The sequence below is a fragment of the Cetorhinus maximus genome, chromosome 9 (assembly GCF_964194155.1).
Source record: "Cetorhinus maximus chromosome 9, sCetMax3.hap1.1, whole genome shotgun sequence".
Lineage (NCBI taxonomy): Eukaryota > Metazoa > Chordata > Chondrichthyes > Lamniformes > Cetorhinidae > Cetorhinus > Cetorhinus maximus.
This window is the reverse complement of record NC_135887.1, coordinates 116,879,033-116,900,501: the sequence shown is the minus strand read 5'-3', so window position 1 is coordinate 116,900,501 and position 21,469 is coordinate 116,879,033. Positions and strand designations below refer to the sequence as shown.

At 45.7% G+C, this 21,469-nt stretch overlaps 1 protein-coding gene across 1 annotated transcript in view; it reads left to right on the top strand.

Annotated features, from left to right (window-relative positions):
- LOC144684249 (doublecortin domain-containing protein 1-like) overlaps positions 1–21,469 on the top strand; it is a 337,405-nt gene that overhangs the window by 200,618 nt on the left and 115,318 nt on the right. The window contains exons 17-18 of the mRNA XM_078547886.1: positions 205–339; positions 6,545–6,702. Of these exons, the coding sequence (XP_078404012.1) occupies positions 205–339; positions 6,545–6,702 (293 nt within the window). The remainder of the gene's footprint in view (positions 1–204; positions 340–6,544; positions 6,703–21,469) is intronic.

The following is a 21,469-nucleotide window of genomic DNA, read 5'->3' as shown; positions in this document are numbered from 1 at the left end:
TGGAATGTTTGGGAGGTCCTGATATTGTGAAAGGTGCTATGTAAATGTAATTTTGCTTCAACATTTTGTTACGTTTAGTCTGTTGAAGATGTCCAGAGATGGTATTTTTTCCTTTATTCTGCACTGTGTATATTGTCACAGTTTCACCAATACGGTGACATGCTAGTTGTTCCCTTCAACCTACTTTGTTTTTTTCCCTTGCAGGCTCACCCTGAAATGGTCCTCACTTATCTTGGGGAACTGAAGTTCAGGGGGGTGGTGACCCAGACAGAGCACCAGGTACACTTTGAGCCTTGTTCCATGGATGGCCAAGGGAGGAAAAGCAGTTTGGAAGAAGAGGTCAGCAACCGAGACTGAAATCGTTTGCAATGTCATGAAGAGAGATCAAATGCCTGTTAAAAAGCGCGTGTAGATTCAACTTGCTTTTCTCTGAGAATTGTATATTTGGCATAGGGCAAATAATATCAGAAAGTTGAGTGCGTGGATCAAAAGATTGGTATTGGAGAAATGGGTTTTGATTCATGGGGCACTGGCATCAGTACTGGGAAAAGAGGAAGCTGGGGACAGCCCTGACCTGACCTAAAGCATATAAAAGCAGAATATCATTTAAATGGGGAGAGACTGCAGAATCCTGCTTGTAGAGGGATCTGGGTGTCCTTGGATGGTGGATCAAAAAATATTAGCATGCAGGTACAGCAAGTAATTAGGAAGGTAATGGAATGTTGGCCTTTATTGCAAGAGGGATTGTGTATAAAAGTGGGGAGGTCTTGCTACAGCTGTACAGGGCATTGGTGTGACTGCACCTGGAGTACTGTGTACAGTTTTAATCTCCTTACTAAAGAGGGATATACTTGCATTGGAAGCAGTTCAGAGAAGGTTCACTAGGCTGATTCCTGGGATAAAGAGGTTGTCTTATGAGGGAAGGTTGAGCCTATACACATTGGAGTTTAGAAGAATGAGAGGTGGTCTTATTGAAACATATAGGGCAGAATCTTGCCCTTGGATGGCGGGTGGGCCCCACCGGCTTGGTGGCGTGCGGGCAACCGACTCCCGCCACTGAAACGGGGCCCGCCGCCATTTTAAGTGGGTGGGCCAATTAAGGCCCACCCAGCGGCATCCCCAACAGGAAGCGTTATGCGTTTCCTGTGTGGGGCAGGGGGGAGGGAATCCCCAGCTGTCAGTGTGCTCTTTCGCGCATGTGCATGAAAGAGCGCACTTCTCCCTGAGGCAAAGTCCTGTCTCAGGGAGAATACTGATAGTGTCAAAAACTTTAAAAATAGAACCATTAAAAAATTATTAACATGTCCCCCTCATGTGACCATGTCACACGAGATGGGACATGTTAATAAAGAACGCATACACTTTATTAATTTTTTACAATACGGACATGAAACTTCATCCCGCCAGTGGATGAAGTTTCATCAATAATGTGGAGCCCGCTGGGGCTCCTGGCCTGCCCGCCAGCCTTAAGTTTGGACGGGCAGGGTCTTTAATTACTTTAAATAGCCTGTCAATGGCCTCAATTGGCCGTTGACAGGTCGGCGGGCGGACAGCTGATTTCGCTGTCCGCCCGCCTTCCTAAAAATTTAAATGGACCGGGATGACATCGGGGATTCCTCCCGACGTCCTCCTGACGTCATCCCGTGTCATTTTCCCCTCGGCAAGCGGGCCCCACCCCCAAATCGCTGAGGGGAAAATCCTGGCCATAAGGTTCTGAGGGGTTTTGACAGGGTAGATGCTGAGGGGATGTTTTCTCTCATTCTGTAATCTTGAACTAGGGGACACTGTTTTAAAAAATAAGGGATCTCCCATCTAAGATGGCGACGTAGAGGAATTTCTTCTCTCAGAGGATCGTTAGTCTTTGAAATCCTCCTCCACAGAGAGCAGTGGAGGCTGCGTCGTTGAAATATTCAAAGCTGAGTTACATTTTTGATCGACATGAGAGTCAAAGATTAAGGGGGGAAGGTGGAAAAGTGAAGTTAAGGCTGTAATCAGGTCAGCCATGATGTTATTGAATGGCAGAGCTGGTTAGATGGGCTGAATGGCCTACTGCTCCTATTTCTTATGATTCGTATGGTTCTTATTTGCTTTGGATTGAACCACAAGTTACAAGTAGAAACAATCTGCAAAATGTAAATACTGGCTGAACTGATTTTAAAAGCAGGATGCTGGAAATCTGAAATAAAAACAGAAAATGCTGGAAACACTCAGCAGGTGGCATCCCTGGAGGGAGAGAAAAACAGAGTTAACCTTTCAGATCAATGACCTTATGTTGACCTTTCAGACCATCAGGCTGAAATGTTAACTCTGTTTTTCTCTCTACACGGATGCTGCCTGACCTGCTGAGTGTTTTGAGCATTTTCTGTTCTTATGATAATTATGAATTATTTTTAAAATGGATTTGGCATCTCATTGGAGAGGCTCTCATCAGTACTTATCCTCAATTCTATAGCAAACATAATAGCTAAGAAATGATTCTGTAATGCGGGCATACAAACATTTAAAGCATCACTGTGACATTCCATTTTCTGCTAGTTTAACAGAGATGTGTATCTGTTTATTTTCAATGGGTTAATGAATCCCCTAAGATTGTGAACAAATAAACGTCGTGGTAAAGTGTTAAGTCGTTCTAGTGTTGCTGTCATACATCAGTCATTTCTGGCTTCAGATACTCAAGCACATTTTTCCAAAATATAGCAAAAACCACAAATATATTGCTTGAACCCCTCGTTCTGAGATTGGCAGTTCAGTGTCATTGTGCCACCCACTCGCATAATGGCAACCTCCCTGTTTAATAGATGGATCAATTGTGTTAATGGTCAGTTTACCGCACAGAATGGCCCATTTGAGAGTAGGTGTTCAGACCCGTTCAAATGAACCATGAATTTGGTTAATGAAGTGGCCAGAAGTGCATTGAGTTCCTAAAGAAATTATGTATTAATCTGAGTGGATGTTGTTTTAATAAAATATTTATTTCTTCAAATAATTTAGATAGAAAGGCTTTGACTATCGGTTTTTATAACCTGTCTGGTAAACACACAGCAAGAGATGTCAATTTGTTTAGTCAGACTCCAAATTCATGCCTGATAAATTATGTTGTCAGAGCTTGATGGAGACAGCAGCATGTTTAGAATGGAAGTGAAACCTTCTAAATGGCATAACTTTATAAGCATTTATTTGTGAAAAAGGAGTAACACAAATAATGTACATTGTTCATGGTCCACTGACACTTTGAAAAGTGTGGTAACATTTGTTTGGCAAATCACAACTGTGCCTTTTCCCAACTTGAATCAAAAGATAATACATTTTGCATGGGCAGGAAATAATCTTTACAATGTTAACCCTATTTCTTTTCTTTAATTCATTGACAAATTTAGGTGGCTGGCCAGTGCCTATATAGCCAGGATGACGGGCAGAAAAAGGGTTGGAAATATGGAATAAATCTAAAAATAATGGTTAGGTGACATCAAGTTTGTCTTCCAATACCCTAAGGGAGTTAAGCAGCTTCCTTGTTTTGAGCAGTGGCTTAGGAATGAAGTAGAGTAGGGGGTGGTGTGATGAGTGTCGATCTTAACACAGCCACGATATGAGGAAGAATGTAGGAATGACAGATTTGGAGATTGTTAATCACGCTTTGAAATATCCTTTAGTATTTGGTAAGGAAATGGTTAAATTGTTATCACTATGAAATTGCATGCTATATTACTGTTGGCACATTGGTTGTGATAAGGGGTAGATTGTTACACCAGACTTTTTGGGTGTCATTTGAAGCATTAAAACGAAGTGAATGGGGCTTATTTTATAATTGGCCATCCACTGCATCATTATGACACTTAAAAAAAACACACCAATAATCTCTGACTGAGCTAGTCAATTAGTGCCAAAATTAAGGACTATACCTACCAGGGATTGGATTGAAACTTCACAAAAATCGCCAAAAGTAGGACATTTGCAGCTGGCATATTGAAAAGAATTTCCTCCTGTTAGTCTATGCTGGAATTCAATCTGCATCCCAAAGGTCAAAAACCAGTGTCTGATCTATGGCACCACCTGGTTTGCAAAGATGCACCTCTCTAATGTGGCCTGGCACTGTAACACACAAAGTCTGATTGCTGCACATGCCATTTGCTGCTGTTGAGAGAAATTTGTCTGCAAAGTTGCTGCTGCTTGTGAAGTTGCAGTGACCTCACTTTGATAGAGGCGGGTTATCAAGGCCAGTCTGCACACAGTCGGCTTGATGGAGCTGTGGACTGTGCCTTTAAGCTCAGGTGTGCCCCCATTTGGAATGTAATCCTTTATCTGGCATATCTCCGGGCCTTTCACCCAGATTTTTTCATAAGCAAGGAAAAGTAGGTTAGGCATTGCAAGAGGCTATGTCAGTTTGAGGCTAATTACTGATTAGCAAACCAAGAAAAAAGCAGGACAATTTCAGGAACCTGCATTTCGGCAGATTGTTGTGGGCGGGTTGCAGGGAGAGAACTATTTTGTAGGTAGTGACCAATTCATGCGTACAGAAATCAGTCCCCACATAATAAAATAAAATGAATGGGGATCCATTGAAAGCCTCTCTATGCTCGGCTGTATATTGATGGGATAATAATGCTGCAGGGTGCCACTGAATATGGAAATCATTTAACTTAAGTTAAATTATTTTAACTGTTTTAATTGTTTTAAGTTATAAAATATAACTGACTTACAGGTTACAATGTGTTTACCAATTTTTCCCCCTCATGTTGGCTTACAAATACCTCAGAGAATGGCAGTTCAAATCCCAGCACAGCAGCCTGAGAATTTGAATTCAGCTTTAAAAATAAAACATCTGGAGCTAAAAAGTTGGTATTAAAGTGAACAGGAAGCTGTCAAATTGTCTCAAAAAAGCCAACTTGTTCATTAGTTTCAGGAAGGAAATCTATTGTCCTTCACCAGTCTGGCAGATATGTGACTCCAGTCTATGCCTAAGGCTGATTCTTAACTGCCCTCTGAAATGGTCTAGCAAGACACTCCCATCAAGAAAAAGGCCCATTACCATGCTCTCTGGGAAACTGGTTAATAAAATGCCAGCAAACCCCACATCATAAGAATTGAATTATAAACAATAATTCGCTGCTCACTTTTCCTCCTCCTCTCTATCTCTTGTCTGGCCTCCTTTGACAGCACCAACCAAATCGAGGCTAATGCTTGACCCAGGGTATACCCAATACCCAGCCCAGGGTAAAGCTCTGGGGACCCGGGTTTGAATCCCGCCATGGCAGATGGTGGAATTTGAATTCAATAAAAATCTGCAATTAGAAGTCAATGATGACCATGAAACCATTGTCGATTGTTGTACAAACCCATCTGGTTCACTAATGTCCTTTAGGGAAGGAAATCTGCCATCCTTATCTGGCCTGGCCTACATGTGACTCCAGACCCACAGCAATGTGGTTGACTCTTCACTGCCCCCTGAACAAGGGCAATTAGGGATGGGCAATAAAGGCTGGCCTAGCCAGCGATGCCCACATCCCATAAATGAATAAAAAGAAACAACTTTACCACCAAGAAAGACAAGGGCAACTGACGTATGGGAACACCACCAGCTTCCTATCCCCTCCAAGTCACACAGCATACTGAGTTGAAACTATATCGCTGTTCCTTCACTGTCGCTGGGTCAAAATCCTGGAACTCCCTCTCTAACAGCACTGTGAGTGTACCTGCGCCACATGAACCACAGCAGTTGGAAAGGCAGCTCACCACCACCTTCTCAAGGGCATTAAGAGATGGGAAACAAATGCTGGCCTAGCCATCAATGCTCATGCCTCATAAAAGAGTGAAAAAATGATCTTGCACATTGCTATAAACTGCAAAATAAACATTTGATAAGGTTTTTGTGTTGCAGTTATCAATGAAATTATATTATAGATATTGGGTGGAATTTTACATCGGTGGGATCTTACGGTACTGCCGAAGTCAATGGACTTTTGAATGACATGCTGCGATGGGACTGTAAAATTCCACCCATTGAGTTCTTTTTAACTGCAGCGTCCATTTTAAAAATTATTTTGCAGTACTAACTCTTTTTATGTCAATGGGCAGAGTGACAGCTGGCCTTAAGCATTAAGCACAATTGTCCTAACAATGTCCTTTTTAAGTTCTTAGGAGTGTCTGAGTTTCTCCATTAAATGCACACACTACTGCAAGCATTTTGACTGCTCTTGCCATAATGCCCCAAAATGCCAATTAGTTGGAAATGAAGTCAGTTAGGATTAGTTAGTCTGATTTGCAGTGATAAATGTATTAGTGTCTTTCCATAAAATGGCTCTGATTGAAGATTTTTTAATTACCGCAGAATTGCCCCTACTGCCTTCAGTTACTTTCATTAGCTGAGGGAAATATTGTGAGTAATTGTGCCATTTAGCCATAAGGATTTTAGAAGCATGATAAGTAATTATGCCTGTGCCTTTTGAGTGCTTTATGGAGACTTAAATACTGCAATAGTATGACAGTTTATTAAAGGGAATCATGTATTCATTTAATGAAAAGTTGTAATAATTGTGCTCAAACTCAGGTCTTTGCGAATAGTCCCAGGAAGGGCAGCCGCAAACAAGTTTGCAGGGCCTTGGAAATCCAGTTGGTACCTGGAGGATGCCTTGAGGGTGATAGGCAGCTGACTGTAGCACTCTTAACAAAACTGGAAGAGAAACACCCTTGGTCTGCAGCCCAGAGGTAAGCTGATGACAGTGTTGATATTTATTGTTCAATGACATTCGATGTTTTCCTTTGGTTTCATGTGAGATTGATGTTCTGGATATTTTCGAAATACCTTTGAAGCCCTGGGGCTGGGCATCATGAACAAAGACAGATGTTGGAACAAATCTAGGTGAAAATGACTGATAGAGCTTCAGAGTGGGCACTGTGCATTGCCACAAAGCACTGATTGGTTTGGTATTTGCCCACTGTATGGTGATTGAAGAGAGGCAACTAGCAGTTACAGGGAACTTCCTTTCCAATTTTACACTAAATTTGTCAAAAATTCGGCTTTGCTTCATTTGGAAACACAGTCCATAGGGCTGATAGGCAGGCAGGGGCATGAGAAATTCAGTGGCCTTCCTGCTGCCCACCTGCCTGCCCCGGCCTACTTGAAATTTTACAAGCAGGAGAGGAGGCATTGGGTATTCTGCCCACACTTGGGCCTATTGGGGTCCTTAAATGGCCAATCTCAACCCACCCCTGCCAGTACTTTACCTGTGGCAGGGAACACCAAGGCCATGTGGGAAGCCCAGCAGCTTTAGCAGTGCGGGCTGGTGTTCAGCAAGGTGGGGGCCCTGGGCCCATCAGATGCACCCCTCCCCCTCAAGGCTATCCCTCCTTTAACATTCCCCCAGGTCTCTTGAACCCGGCCCATACCCCACTTCATCGAGATTCCTGACCTAGGACTTAACTGGGCTCCTCGACATGGTGAGACTGCCTGTGGTTCCAGAAATGGCCACTGCTTCCAGCTTCCTCTGATTGGCCGGCAGCTCTTTAAGGTGGCAGATCCTCCCGGGAAGGGGACAGAAGTCTCGCCTTAAAGCAACTAATGCCGCTCCTAGCGTTAAATTGCCACAGGGCAGCCGTCGGGATCAAGGGCTGGGCTATCCCCCTCACCCCCTGACTTTTTAGCCTGGGGTTGGGGATGAGGATTGTGGCACCCCATAAAATCCAGCCCATAGTGCATATCTTGGATCGAAGAGCACTGTTCATTGTAGCTTTTTAATTGATGAATACCTGAAAAATAATTGTTTTCAAAGGATATGTAGGAAGAACAAGGGAGTGAATCTAAGTGAATAGGCGATTTACAGAGCCAGCACAAAGGCCTTACAGAGGGCCAGTATCGATGTAATGGACTGAATGACCTTTCTGTGCTGCAAGGCTCTGTGATTCTCTGATACTTAATCTTCCCAAACCCGAAACCAGTCCTCATACTATAATTCTGGAACAAATCAACCCTTTCTCAACCGTGCACAATCCATCCTGCTACAACAATGAAAAGATTTGGGATTTGGTTTTGTCATCCATGGAACCATGAAGGCATTTGTAGAAAATAACTATTTTTCTGGGATGCTTTATCTTTTGCAGTTACACATTGCATTTTGTTTGGTGATACTTTTATTAATCTCAAAATAGCTATTGGATACATGTTCCTTTGTGAGGGATTCCTGGCAAATTTACGCAATCAAGCAAATGCTTCAGGTCTGTCCTCTCCCCTTGCGTAAATGTTTGCCAGAAGGCTATCGATGCAGAATGAATTGAGACATGGAGCTTCATGAAAGAGGAGTCTGGGTCCTAAAATTGGCCTCTAACCTCATAATTATTTCTCAAACCCATGTTCCTATCGAGTGAGTTTTCTTTGGGATCTTGCCTCACAGTACATCTCCAGTATAAAGAAGAACAAACCTAATTTTGGGGAACAAGCCCAGACTGACATTTTACAGCTTACATCCCTAATTGTTCCAGTTCCCAAGTTTTGGGTGGAATTGCAGGCCTGATGAGATTGTGCAAAGACAAGGTGCAGTAATAGAGGCGCTGATTTCTGCACAATAACCCATTTCAGCATTATTTTTTTAAAAGCCAACACACCTAGAAATCAGTCATTATCAGCTGAAGTTGAAGTGGTACAATTAAATCATGCAATATCTGTGTTTTAAAATCGTCGCAAAACTCAATTAGGGACTGGTCTCATGGGCCACATCCTGTGTGCAGCCAACATGTGAACACAAGACAAAAGGCAGGTAGGAGTGAATGGGACCTGCTCCTTTCTTAAATATCTGGATATTGGGTAAAATTGTCACTGTATGTCTGTGCACAGCCATTTTCATATATGTGCCCAAAGTGTGATTTCCCTGGAGGAATGTGGCAGGTGCTGGTGGGAGTGGGGATGGGGTCAGGCGGGGATGATATTCTCCCTGTGCTGGGTGCAGTGAAGAGTAGATTTATGTGGGTAATTTTAACTAACTAGTTCCAAATTGGTTAGCGTATAAGAGTTACTACAGGGCATTGGTGAGGCCACAGCTGGAGTACTGTGTGCAGTTCTAGTCACTTTACCTAAGGAAGGGCATACTTGCTCTAGAGGGAGTGCAATGGAAGTTCACTAGACTGTTTCCTGGGATGAGGGGATTGTCATATGAGGTGTGATTGAGTGGACTAGGCCTATATTTCTTGGAGTTTAGAAGAATGAGAGGTGATCTAATTGTAACATATAAAATTCTTAAGGGGCTTGACAGGGTTTTTAAAATTCATTCATGGGATCTGGGCGTTGCTGAAAAGGCCGCTATTAATTGCCCACCGCTAATGGCCCTTGAGCAGGCAGGTGGTGGCGAATGCCTCCTTGAACTGCTGCAGTTGCGTGGTGTAGGTACACCCACAGTGCTGTTAGGAAGAGAGTACCCAGTGACAGTGAGAGATTGGTGATGTAGTTCCAGGTCAGGATGCTGTGTTGCTTAATTGGAGGAGAACTTGTAGCTAGTCCCTTACTCTATATCCCTGCAATATTTTCTCCTTGAGGTCTTTGTCCAATTCTCTTTTGAAGGATACCGTTAATTTTTTTACCCTCCACCCTATCAGGCAGTACATTCTAAATTCTAACCATTCGTTGTGTAAAACATTTTTTCCTCACGAGTTTGTCTGCAACACAGCCTGGGAGACACAAAGCTAACGTGCTGCAGTTCCTTCGGTGGTGAGAAGGTGTGATTACAGGATGACAAGTTTACATTGGCAATTTGGACATGAGAATTTAGAATGAAAACGGTGACACAAAAGTATTGACAGAAATTTACCAGCAGAAAGTAGGGTTTTGTAGACAAGAATGTGTCTGGATGTAAGATTTTTTATAGATTACAAATGGCCTCGTGGTCCTAATGCTATTAAACTAGACCAAGACAGGGGATTGACTTCAGCCCTGGTTTTATAATACTGTTTCTCCCAGCATCTACCCTCAGAGAGTTGGACATTCACACCTGTATGAGATCTCGACATGTCACTTAGGGTCATCTAGGCCAGAGGTTTCCAAAGTTTTATTTCTTTTTCTGGGCTACTTCAGTTCATAACACAGCCTTGTGGGCAATATGTAAAATGGAAATCACCATTAGCTTCTGTTAACACTAACAGATTTGGTGTTCTGATTAATGATCTATCTATCATAGAGGCTACAGTGCTGAGAATAGGTTTCTGAGAAGCTCGAGATTCAAGCAGCACTCTATCCTCTATATAGGAAGTGTAGAAGTGAGCTTCCTGGGCTTACCAGGACTCCTGGGACCGTATGTGGTCGAATGGCTGTAATTTGGTTGGCTTTTATCTACACTATGAGGATCAAAGCAAATTCCTGGAGGTGTAATCTTTTTCATGGTATGCATCTCCCACTGTAAAAGGAGCAAAATACATCAACTTTTTTGCAGAAGGGCTTAGAGTTTCTTGGGAACATTACAGCAAAACAGAATCATTCTGAAAGACTGAAAGGCTATTGAATCTCAAAAAAGCACTTGTGCGTAAAGCGTAACCCTGTGGATTTTCAAAACCTTTTGCTGGAACATATTAACCTGCACTAAGGAAATTCATGGGGCAGAATTTTAACGCCACGCGGGTGGGCGCGCGCCGGATCCGTTTGGGCGTAAAATTGCGCGAGAAGACGTCGGGCGTGCATCCCGACATCATCATGCACATTCGCGATCTTCAGGTCGGCGGGCATGCGTGGGTGTTGGAGCTGCACCCGCCATCAGTTAAAAGGCCACTTAAGGCCATTAAAAACCCAATTGATCCAGATTTTACATTGCGCGTGCGATTTCGTGCTCGTCGCACGGGCAGGCGGGCAGCCCAAATTTTGCAAAACCTCATCCAAGGGCAAGATAAAAAGGGTCTGCAATATTGCCATTGTGAGCAGTGAGGAGTTTAGGAGATAGTTTGTTGCTGGTTGCTTATATGAACTTGACAGCTTCATCTCAGTTCTGAGCTTCATTCTTAACATTTCCAGGCTTCATTTCTGGACTCATTGGTGTCTCCGAGGCCCCTCCGGAGGATTTTGACTGTGTGGCCGTGTAAATCGTGTTTGACTAATTTGTTAGAGTTCTTTGAAGATATGACAAGCAAAGTGGATAATGGGGATCCTGTAGATGTAGTATATCTGGACTTCCAGAAGGCCTTTGATAAGGTGCCGCACAAAAAATTAATACACAAGATAAGATCACACGGAGTTAGGGGTAATATACTAGCTTGGATAGAGGATTGGCTAACCAACAGAAAGCAGAGAGACGGGATAAATGGGTCTTTTTCTGGATGGCAAGCTGTAACTAGTGGGGTACCATAGGGTTTGGTCCTTGGGTCCCAACTATTTACAATCTATATTAATGACTTGGATTTAGGGATAGAAGGTACTATAGCTAAATTTTCAGATGACACCAAAATAGATGGGAAAGGATGTTGCAATGAAGAAATAAGAAATTTACAAATGGATATGGACAGGTTAGATGAATGGGCCAAAATTTGGCAGATGGAGTTTAACGTGGATAAGTGTGAGGTTATCCATTTTGGTCGGAAGAATAAAAAAGCGACTTATTATTTAAATGGAGAGAAACTTCAGAATGCTTCAGTGCAGAGGGATCTGGGTGTCCTCATGCATGAATCACTGAAAGCTAGTATGCAGGTAGAGCAGGTAATAAGGAAGGCAAATGGAATTTTGGCATTTATTGCTAAAGGAATAGAGTATAAAAATAGGGAAGTGTTGTTGCAACTGTACAAGGCATTGGTGAGACCACGCCTGGAGTACTGTGCACAGTTTTGGTCCCCTTACTTGAGGAAGGATGTAGTTACATTGGAGGTGTTTCAGAGGAGGTTCACTAGATTGATTCCAGAGATGCGGGGCTTGTCTTATGAGGAGAGATTGAGCAGTTTAGGCCTAAACTCACTAGAGTTTAGAAGGATGAGAGGAGATCTAATTGAGGTATATAAGATGCTAAAGGGGATAGACAAAGTAGATGTGGAGCGTATGTTTCCCCTTGTGGGGCATTCTAGAATGAGAGGCCATAGTTTTAGGCTAAGGGGTGGTAGATTTAAATCAGAGATGAGGAGGAATTACTTTTCTCAAAGGGCTGTGAATCTGTGGAATTACTACCCCAGAGTGCAGTGGATGCCAGGACGCTGAATAAATTTAAGGAGGAGATAGACAGATTTTTAATTAGTAACCGGTTCAAAGGTTATGGAGAGAGGGCGGGAAATTGGCGTTGAGGTTGAAATGAGATCAGCCATGATTGTATTGAATGGCGGGGCAGGCTCGAGGAGCAAAATTGCCTACTCCTGCTCCTAGTTCTTAAGTTCTATGGCCCTTCCATGTATTAGACAGCCTTCTGTAACCCTGGTAATGGGGATTGTGGTCTCCGCTGGAGGCACCTCCTCTGAGGAGGAAGAGAGGGGCAGAAGGGAGAGGAGGCTAGGTATCCCAATGCAGGTTCCTGGGGAGCGACCTGTGAGAGGAGAGGTGCAGGGCCAGAAGGTAGTCCAAGGTGTAAGGGGCCGCAGAAGACAACACTATCCTGCTGCCAGGGTTTGCAGACAGTGATGCAGCTACCTCAATATGCCTGAGTACAATACTGAAGGAGGCTCCGCCTCTCCAGGGAGACTGTGACTCCATTTGTGAGATGATTGGGCCTGAGGTCACCTCCAACTGTGGAAACCCCATGCCAATGGCTCTGAAGGTCACAGTGGCCTTCAACTTCTATGCCTCCGGCTCTTTCCAGGAGTCAGTGGGGTATCTGTGTAGAATGTTCCAATCAGCTGTCCACAGTTGGGTCAAGCTGGTGACAGAAGCTCTGTTCAGGCGGGTACTGATATTTATTCATTTTCGTATGGACGAGGCCAGCCAGGCTGAGCGAGCCAGAGGGTTTGCAGCGATTGCTGGGTTCCCCCGCATCCAGGGTGCCATCGATTGCACACATGTGGCCATCAAGGCACCAGCGGGTCAGCCGGGTGCCTTCATCAACAGGAAGGGATTCCACTTGATGAACGTCCAGGTAGTTTGTGAAAGCAGGACATAGATTTTGCAAGTCTGTACAAGGTACCCTGGCAGCTCCCACGATGCTTATATCCTGAGACACTCCGAGGTGTCAAGGCTATTCAGTGCTCCTGTCCGACTGGATGAATGGCTGCTGGGTGACAAGGGCTATTGTTGAAAATGTGGTTTATGATGCCTCTCCACCACCCAAGAATGTAGGCAGAGCAGTGTTACAATAGGAATCATGCCTCCACAATGGCAGTAATAGAAAGGACTGTAAGAAGATGTGGTTCTGACTATTCTTGGACCGTTCAGGGGGAGCACTACAATACCCCCCAGAGCAGGTGTCACTGATAGTAGTTGCAAGCTGCGCTCCCCACAATCTGGCTCTGGCAAGGTGGGGCCCACTGGAGGAAGAGGATCTTGAGGCAGCTCCACATGCCACAGAGTATGAATCCAGTAGTGAGTCACAGGAAGAGCATGGTGAGGAGAACGCTGAGGGTTTGGAGGCAGAACTCTGCATCCTTCAGGGAGGCAGGGATACCAGGGACACCTTGACCCAACACTCCTTCAGCTAGGCTACCACAGATTTGCTTCCACCTCATCCCAGGGGTGCTGCCTCCATCCAGGATGTCTGAAATGACCCTTTCCTTTGAACCCAGAGTCCACTCAATGCCTGTGCAATAAAGTTTAGAGCCACTCACAACCAGCATCACATATTGGCATACCCTGCACCAAATAAAAAGTGAAGCATACTCAGGCCATTATGACAAAAGCAAAACTTATGTAATTTTCACATTCAAAACAAATTAGCATTACCATCTCTGATGTTCATTTCCACACCAGTAAACATATGAACAAAACATTACAGAACAGAAGATTACCCGTGACCAGTCCCTCTTGTGCTCATGGTGCCTTAAACTTAAGTTTGCGAGTGCTGCGACTTGTTGCCCACCTCACTGGCAACGGCATTGCAGGCAGCCTGCTGACCGTGCTGTCCTGTTGGCCTTGATGACCTTGGCGGTCGTCCTCTGGCCAGTGGAGCCTGTGCTCGCCCTGCCTGGGAGGGAGCGGCCTGTGCCACGGCTGACATCTCCCTAGGCATCGCAGCCTCATCAGATGCCATGGTCACTGGCAGAGGGGAGGAGGAGCTGCTGCCGTCATCCAGAGCGCCCTGAGAGGAGACCACAGAACTGACAAGCAGCTTGTGCATCAATGTGAGGTCGCTCTGGACCTCCTTGCTTGTTATTGATGAATGGACACCTAGCTGGTCTCCAACACTGGTAGTGACCACCTGAGGTCATTGCCTGTGTGAGGGCTTGCAGCTCCGTGCGCAACAACAGGAACCCCTTATTCTGTTCCTAGTCGCCTCTCTCTCAATGGAAGAGGCAGTGTGCTTGGCCATGAGAGTCGCCTCAGTGCTTATGCTCCGCATTGACTCCTGCACAACAGAGAGCGTGGCACGCATACCCTCATGGATCTCTGCCAGATCCTCCAGCACATCTCGCTGGACATCCAACATCTGCTGCCTAATGGATGACTCCTGAGTCTCATCTGCCTTTGGCTCAGCATTGTCCTGGTCTCCAGCAGTCCTCTGACTGCCAGCGCCCTGGGCACTCTCTGCCTCCGCCTGCACCTCAAGCGAGTGTGAAGTGCCCTCACCGATACGCACTGACATTCTAGCCGAAGATCTAACACCCATCGAGGTGCTAGTATCTGTGCTGGTGTCTGGTTCAGAGACCGGGTGTGATGCAGGTATAACTGAAGACCAGTGATCCTCTGGTGCCAGGGGTGGCTCTTCGGGGTCCTGCAAATGAGTGCGAGCTGGCGAATCTTAGGGAGAACAGCGACATGTCATTAGTTTAAGTCATCACGTTGTCATTGTGCATGCCAGGCACCCTGGTGAGACAATGCAGATCTGCATCATGGTGCCACTGTCTTTCAGTGATCAATGGGGATTCCAGTTTAGAGGCTCCTATCAATTAAGAGACTACACAAGAATATTTGCAGCATCCGAAACTCTTACCTTCATCTGACACCCCAGCCTCTCCACGACCGGCTGAATGAGATACGTGGCTCTCCAGCTCCAAGGCGTCCTGCTGAAATCTGGTCAATATTAGGAGTTTTGGGGTGACCTCTCAATGTGGTTATGGCTTGCTTTTCCTGAAAGGACAGAGGAGCATTGATTAGTCCACTCTCTACCTGCAGCGCCATTGCAGCCTGGCCAACCCCACCCGAGGAACACCTTGCAGGGCACATCTGAGTCATGGCCCTTGAGCCGTAAGGCACTCAGACCAAACAGCAAGGGCTCACTTCCTCGGCCAGCTCTGGCGTCATTGACAGTTGGCACTCAGACTCTAACACCCCTGAGCTCCATGGGGGGACGGCCAGCCCTTAACACTTTTCCACACTGATCCAAACCAACATGGTACTCACCCTTCCTGAGCGCAGCAGGTCATTGAATCTTTTGTGACACTGCACCCATGTGTGCCGCACAACGTTGTGGCTACTGACCTCGGCTGCCACGTCCTCCCAAGCTTTTTTTGTCTGGTGCGGTGGCCTCCTCCTTCCATCTCTGGGAATGAGGGTGTCCCTCCTGGCAGCCACCTCCTCCAAGAGCACCGCAAGGCACTTGTCCGAAAAATGGGAGGGCCGAGTGCCCACCCGAATGCACACCAGACCGCCCTGCCACCTGGCATCTCCAGCCGCTGTTGAGGCCATCGCTTCACCCTCCAAATGCAGAATATATCATTCTTCCCTGGCAGCCTTCAAGGAACTGCCTCTGCTATTTTTAAACCACACACCGGGTCACCATTGGACCCAGCACCCGACAGGCCCCTGCCCCCGCCTGGTCCCTCCCGACCATTGGGAAGACGTGTTTCATGCTGGGTTAGTATTAATTGGCCAGTCAGTGTGAAATCGTGGATGTGGGCCGATCGCGGTTGGGGGCCTGTTTCCCAACTGGTCCCGCCAATCGCGCATGCCCGCCAAGGGTAAAATTCAGGCCATAGTTACTTTGATATGAGTGATTTACTGCCACTGAGTCACTTCTTTAATGGCCTTCAAAGACACTTTATATTGATATTTTTATGTTAACGGTCTGTGATTAGGCTTTAATTTTCAAAAGGTTCCTGACTGCTCTTTGTTTTAAGGATGCCAGCTATATTTTGATACAATCATCCTCTTCCCCTTGTGCTTTTTATGACCATCTAACTTGACAGGAACCAGATAAGTAGTAGTTCTGTGGTAGGTTATTTCTCTAGGTAATGCAGGTCTTTCAATATAAAAAAACTCGTTGAAGGCAACCATAGGAACTGGAGGAGGAATTTCTTCTCTCAGAGGGCAGTGAATCTGTGGAATTCTTTACCGAAGAGGGCTGTAGAGCTGGTTGTTAAGTATATTCAAGGCTGAGATAGACAGATTTTTAATCGGTAAGGGAATCAAGGGTTATGGGGAAGAGGCAGGAAAGTGGAGTTAAGGATTACCAGATCAGCCATGATCTCATTGAATGACCGAGCCGACTTGACGGGCCGAATGGTCTACTTCTGCTCCTACATCGTATGGTCTCATTTAATCCCTTTAGCCTGTTCTACCATTTAATGAGATCATGGCTGATCTGCAACCTGGCTTTATATGCCGACCTTTGCTATGTATTCCTTAATGTGTTTGGTGAACAAAAGTCAATCGACCTCTGTTATAAAATTAACAATTAATGTGAGATCAATTGCTAGTGGAAGAGCGTTTCAAACTTCTACTGCCCTTTCCATGTGGCTGCATTTCCTAATTTCATTCCTGAAATGTCTGGATTTTCTCTGACTTTTGGACGATGCCTGCTAGCATGAGACTCTCCAACCAGCAGAAATAGTTGATCTCTATCTGATCTCTTTGATATGTTAAACTTCAATCAAATCATCCCTAAACCTTCTAACATTCTAGAAATACAACCCAAGTTTGTGCAATCTCTCCTTGTAATTTAACCTTTGGAGTCCAGGGGGTGGATTTTCGGGCAGTCGGACCGACTTGGCGGCCTTTAAAAATGGTGGCCAGGAGCCAGTTATGGAAATCATGCCCCTTTTTCTGGTAGATTCCATTTTTGCCGGCAGGGGGAAGGACGCAGGGTGCGAATCATGCAGGCGGGAAACCTGAACTTAAGGCTATTTGAAATGAGTTTAAACAGACCCCATTTTGGCTGTTCCAAGGGCCTTAACCCTCCCACAGTGTGGGAGTCATCATAACTGACAGAGGAAACGTAAATGCTCTTGATGGACGAATAAGATTTAATTAAGTCTCATAATCTGAACTTATTTGAATCCCCAGCCCTTTAAACATGAAAAACAGGCTGCAACTATTAGTTAGACCACTCCACTGATTGGAGAAACTGGTGGGAGCCCTCATTGCTTCTGTCCGTGAGGTCCAGAGCTATTTAAGTGCAATTAAGCACTTACCCAGCTAGCATTGTGCTTCTTACACAATCAAGTTCCTAGTAGGAAATCCCCAAGTGTTGCCAGCCAATCAGAGGCCAGCAGCTCTCCAATATCAGCAGCGTGACTGGGATCGATGGCCGGCGAGGAGTAGGAGGCGGGGTGGGGGTGCGGGGTCAGATACAAGGTCAGGGGTTGGCTTTCAGAATTCTGAAAGAGCTGCAGCAGAGTCTTAAACACCAACACAGTTGATTTCGGAGCTGGCAGTGGCTGATTCAGACTCCACTAATGCAGTAGAGCAGAGTGCTGGGTTCCTGAGGGCAAGCACATGTATTCAGCTCTCCCATTCGGAAGAATGGGGTACAATGACCTCCTCTCCTCTGGTTAGTTTATCAGATAGAAGAGAATCAGCTGGAAAATGAGGGCAAGGGGACTTAGTGTTACAGCATGATGGTTTAACGAGGTGAGAAGATACAACCTGGTGCATTCAGGACACTCATTACCAGGAAATAGACTGTGCTTGTGGCCCTCAGCAAATTTTTTTTGCTTGCCCAGAGGTCACACTCTCTTCTGGTTTTAGAATAAGGAAAGATGAAGGCCAGCAAAAGCAGCCAGGATGCCCAGTCAGAAGGAGTTTGCATTTATTCTGGGGGCCCCACTTTTCTTGGAGCTGCAGAGGTCCCAGTTACAGCAGAGGAAGCTGATGTCCGAGCCTTTACTGAACTTTGCCTGCACTGCGCTGGTGTGACACTGCTGATCAGTCCAACAGCGATGGAACAGCTGGTTGGTTGGTCTTATGGTGACGTTGAGGCAGGCATCATGGCTCGAGGAACAGTCCTTACGGGTACACATCGCATCGTTGTCACTGTTGCATTCAAAACACAAAAAAGCCCACCCCACTGAACAAAGAGACAGTAAGAGGAAAATCTTCAGTAACTGAACAAAGAGACAGTAAGAAGAAACTCTCCAGCACACTCTCAGCCTTCGCACCTTTCAAATCTGCGCCCGCTCACTTCACCTTCAGAATTCCCCCTCATTTTACATACCACTTGCGGCCATGCCTTCTACTACTTACCTTCCACTTCCCTACAATTTCATCACTAAACTGTATTTTTACTGAGCTGGAAAGACTCCTGGACCTTTAAAAATGGCAGGCAGGATCGGGTTCTGGAAGTCCCATCCCTATTTCCGACAAGTCCAATTTTTGCCAGCTGGGGAAAGGGGTGGCTCATGAATCATGCAAGAGAAACCCGAAATCAGCAAGGCCATTTGAAATTAGTGCTGAGGAGAAACAGACACCATTTTGGCTGTTGCAAGGGCCTTAACTTGTAGTGTCAAGTCACGAATCTATGGAGTTAATGTAAACGTTCTTGAAGGGCAGATAAGCTCTGTTTGACTATCAGGGTTTAAAGTTTTTTAAAATCCCCTGCTCTTTAAACTGTAAAAAAACTGATTGCAGCTGTCAGTAATTGTTAAAAAAAAACACTCTGCTGGAGTGGTTGGAATAGCAGACTAGCTTTTATAAGTGTCTGTTTGGGCAGTTTCAATAGAGTTCTTGTTGACATTTCCCAGTGGAATATTCATTATGAATGCTTGGCCGAGTTTCAAAAGCTCAAATTATCTCAGCAGGGGCTTCTGAGTTCACAGTTTGATTGACAGCATTAAGAGGCTATTAACAGATTAGAGGTATGAACAGATTTTTTGTTTTTGTTTATTCATTCAGGGGATGTGGGCTTCTCTGGCTGGGCCAGCATTTATTACCCATCCCTAGTTGCCCTTGAGAAGCTGGTGGTGAGCTGCCTTCATGAACTGCTGCAGTTCATGTTGTGTAGGTACACCAACAGTGCTGTTAGGAAGAGAGTTCCAAGATTTTGATCCAGCGACAGTGAAGGAACGGCAATATGTTTCCAAGTTAGGATGGTGAGTGACCTGGAGGGGAACTTCCAGGTGGTGGTGTTCCCATCTATCTGTCACCCTTGTCCTTCTAGATGGTAGTGGTGGTGGGTTTAGAAGGTGTTGTCAGCTTCTTCAGTGTTGTAGGAGCTGCACTCATCCAGGCAAGTGGGGAGTATTCCATCACACTCCTGACTTGTTCCTTGTAGACGGTGGATAGGGTTTGGGGAATCAGGAGGTGAGTCACTCATCGCACGATTCCTAGTCTTTGACCTACTCTCATAGCCACAATTTTTATATGGCTAGTCGAGTTCAGTTTCTGGTCAATGGTAACCCCAGGCTGTTGATAGTGGGGGATTCAGTGATGGTAATGCCATTGAGCATCAAGGGGTGATGGTTGGATTCTCTCTTGTTGGAGATGGTCATTGCCTGGCACTTGTTAAGCAAATGTTACTTGCTACTTGTGAGCCCAAGCCTTGATATTGTCCAGGTCTTGCTGTATTTGGACATGGACTGCTTCAGTATCTGAGGAGTCGCGAATGGTGCTGAACATTGTGCAATCATCAGCGAACATCCCCACTTCTGACCTTATGATGGAAGGAAGGTCATTGATGAAGCAACTGAAGATGGTTGGGCCGAGGACACTACCCTGAGGAGCTCCTGCAGTGATGTCCTAGAACTGAGATGACTGACCTCCAACAACCACACCCATCTTCCTAAGTGCTAGGTATGACTCCAACCAGCAGAGAGTTTTCCTCCTGATTCCCATTGACTCCAGTTTTGCTAGGGCTCCTTGATGCCACACTCAGTCAAATGCTGCCTTGATGTCGAGGGCAGTCACTCTCACCTCACTTTGGGAGTTCAGCTCTTTTGTTCATGTTTGAACCAAGGCTGTAACAAGGTCAGGAGCTGAGTAGCCCTAGCGGAACCCAAACTGGGCATCAGTGAGCAGGTTTTTGCTCAGCAAGTGCTACTTGATAGCACTATTGATGGCCCCTTCCAATACTTTACTGATGATGGTTAGTAGACTGATGGGGCGGTAACTGGCCAGGTTGAATTTGTCCTGCTTTTTGTGTACAGGACATACCTGCGCAATTTCCACATAGCCGGGTAGATGCCGGTGTTGTAGCTGTACTGGAACAGCTTGGCTAGGGGCGCGGCAAGTTCTGGAGCACAAGTCTTCAGTACTATTGCCGGAATATTGACAAGGCCCATAGCCTCTGCAGTATCCAGTGCACGTGGCGTGAATCAAATTGGCTGAAGACTGGCATCTGTGATGCTGGAGCCCTCCAGAGGAGGCTGACATGGATCATCCACTCGTCACTTCTGGCTGAAGGTTGTTGCGAATGCTTCAGCCTTATCTTTTGCACTGCTGTGCTGGGCTCCTCCATCATTGAGGATGGGGATATTTGTGGAGTCTCCTCCTCCAGTGAGTTGGTTAATTGTCCACCACCATTCACGACTGGATGTGGCAGGACTGCAGAGCTTAGATCTGATCCGTTGGTTGCGGGATCGCTTAGCTCTGTCTATTACTTGCTGCTTATGCTGTTTGGCACACAAGTAGTCCTGTGTTATAGATTCACCAGGTTGACACCTCATTTTTAGTATGCCTGATGCTGCTCCTGGCATGCCCTCCTGCACTCTTCATTGAACCAGGGTTGATCCCCTGGCTTGATGGCGATGGTAAAGTGGGGTATATGCTGGACCATGAGATTGCAGATTGTGTTCGAGTACAATTCTGCTGCTGCTGATGGCCCACAGCGCCTCATGGATGCCCAGTCTTGAGTTGCTAGATCTGTTCGAAATCTATCCAACTTAGCATGGTGGTAGTGCCACACAATACGATGGAGGGCATCCTCAATGTGAAGGTGGGACTTTGTCTCCACAATGACTGTGAGGTGGTCACTCCTACTGATACTGTCATGGCATCTGTGGCAGGCAGGTTGGTGAGGATGAGGCAAAGTATGTTTTCCCCACTTGTTGGGCCCCTCACCACCTGCCACAGACCTAGTCAGCAGCTATGTCATTTAGGACTCGGCCAGCTTGGTTTGTAGTGGTGCTACCGAGCCACTCTTGGTGATGGACGTTGAAGTCCCCCACCCAGAGAACATTCTGTGCCCTTGCCATCCTCAGTGCTTCCTCCAAGTGATGATCAACATGG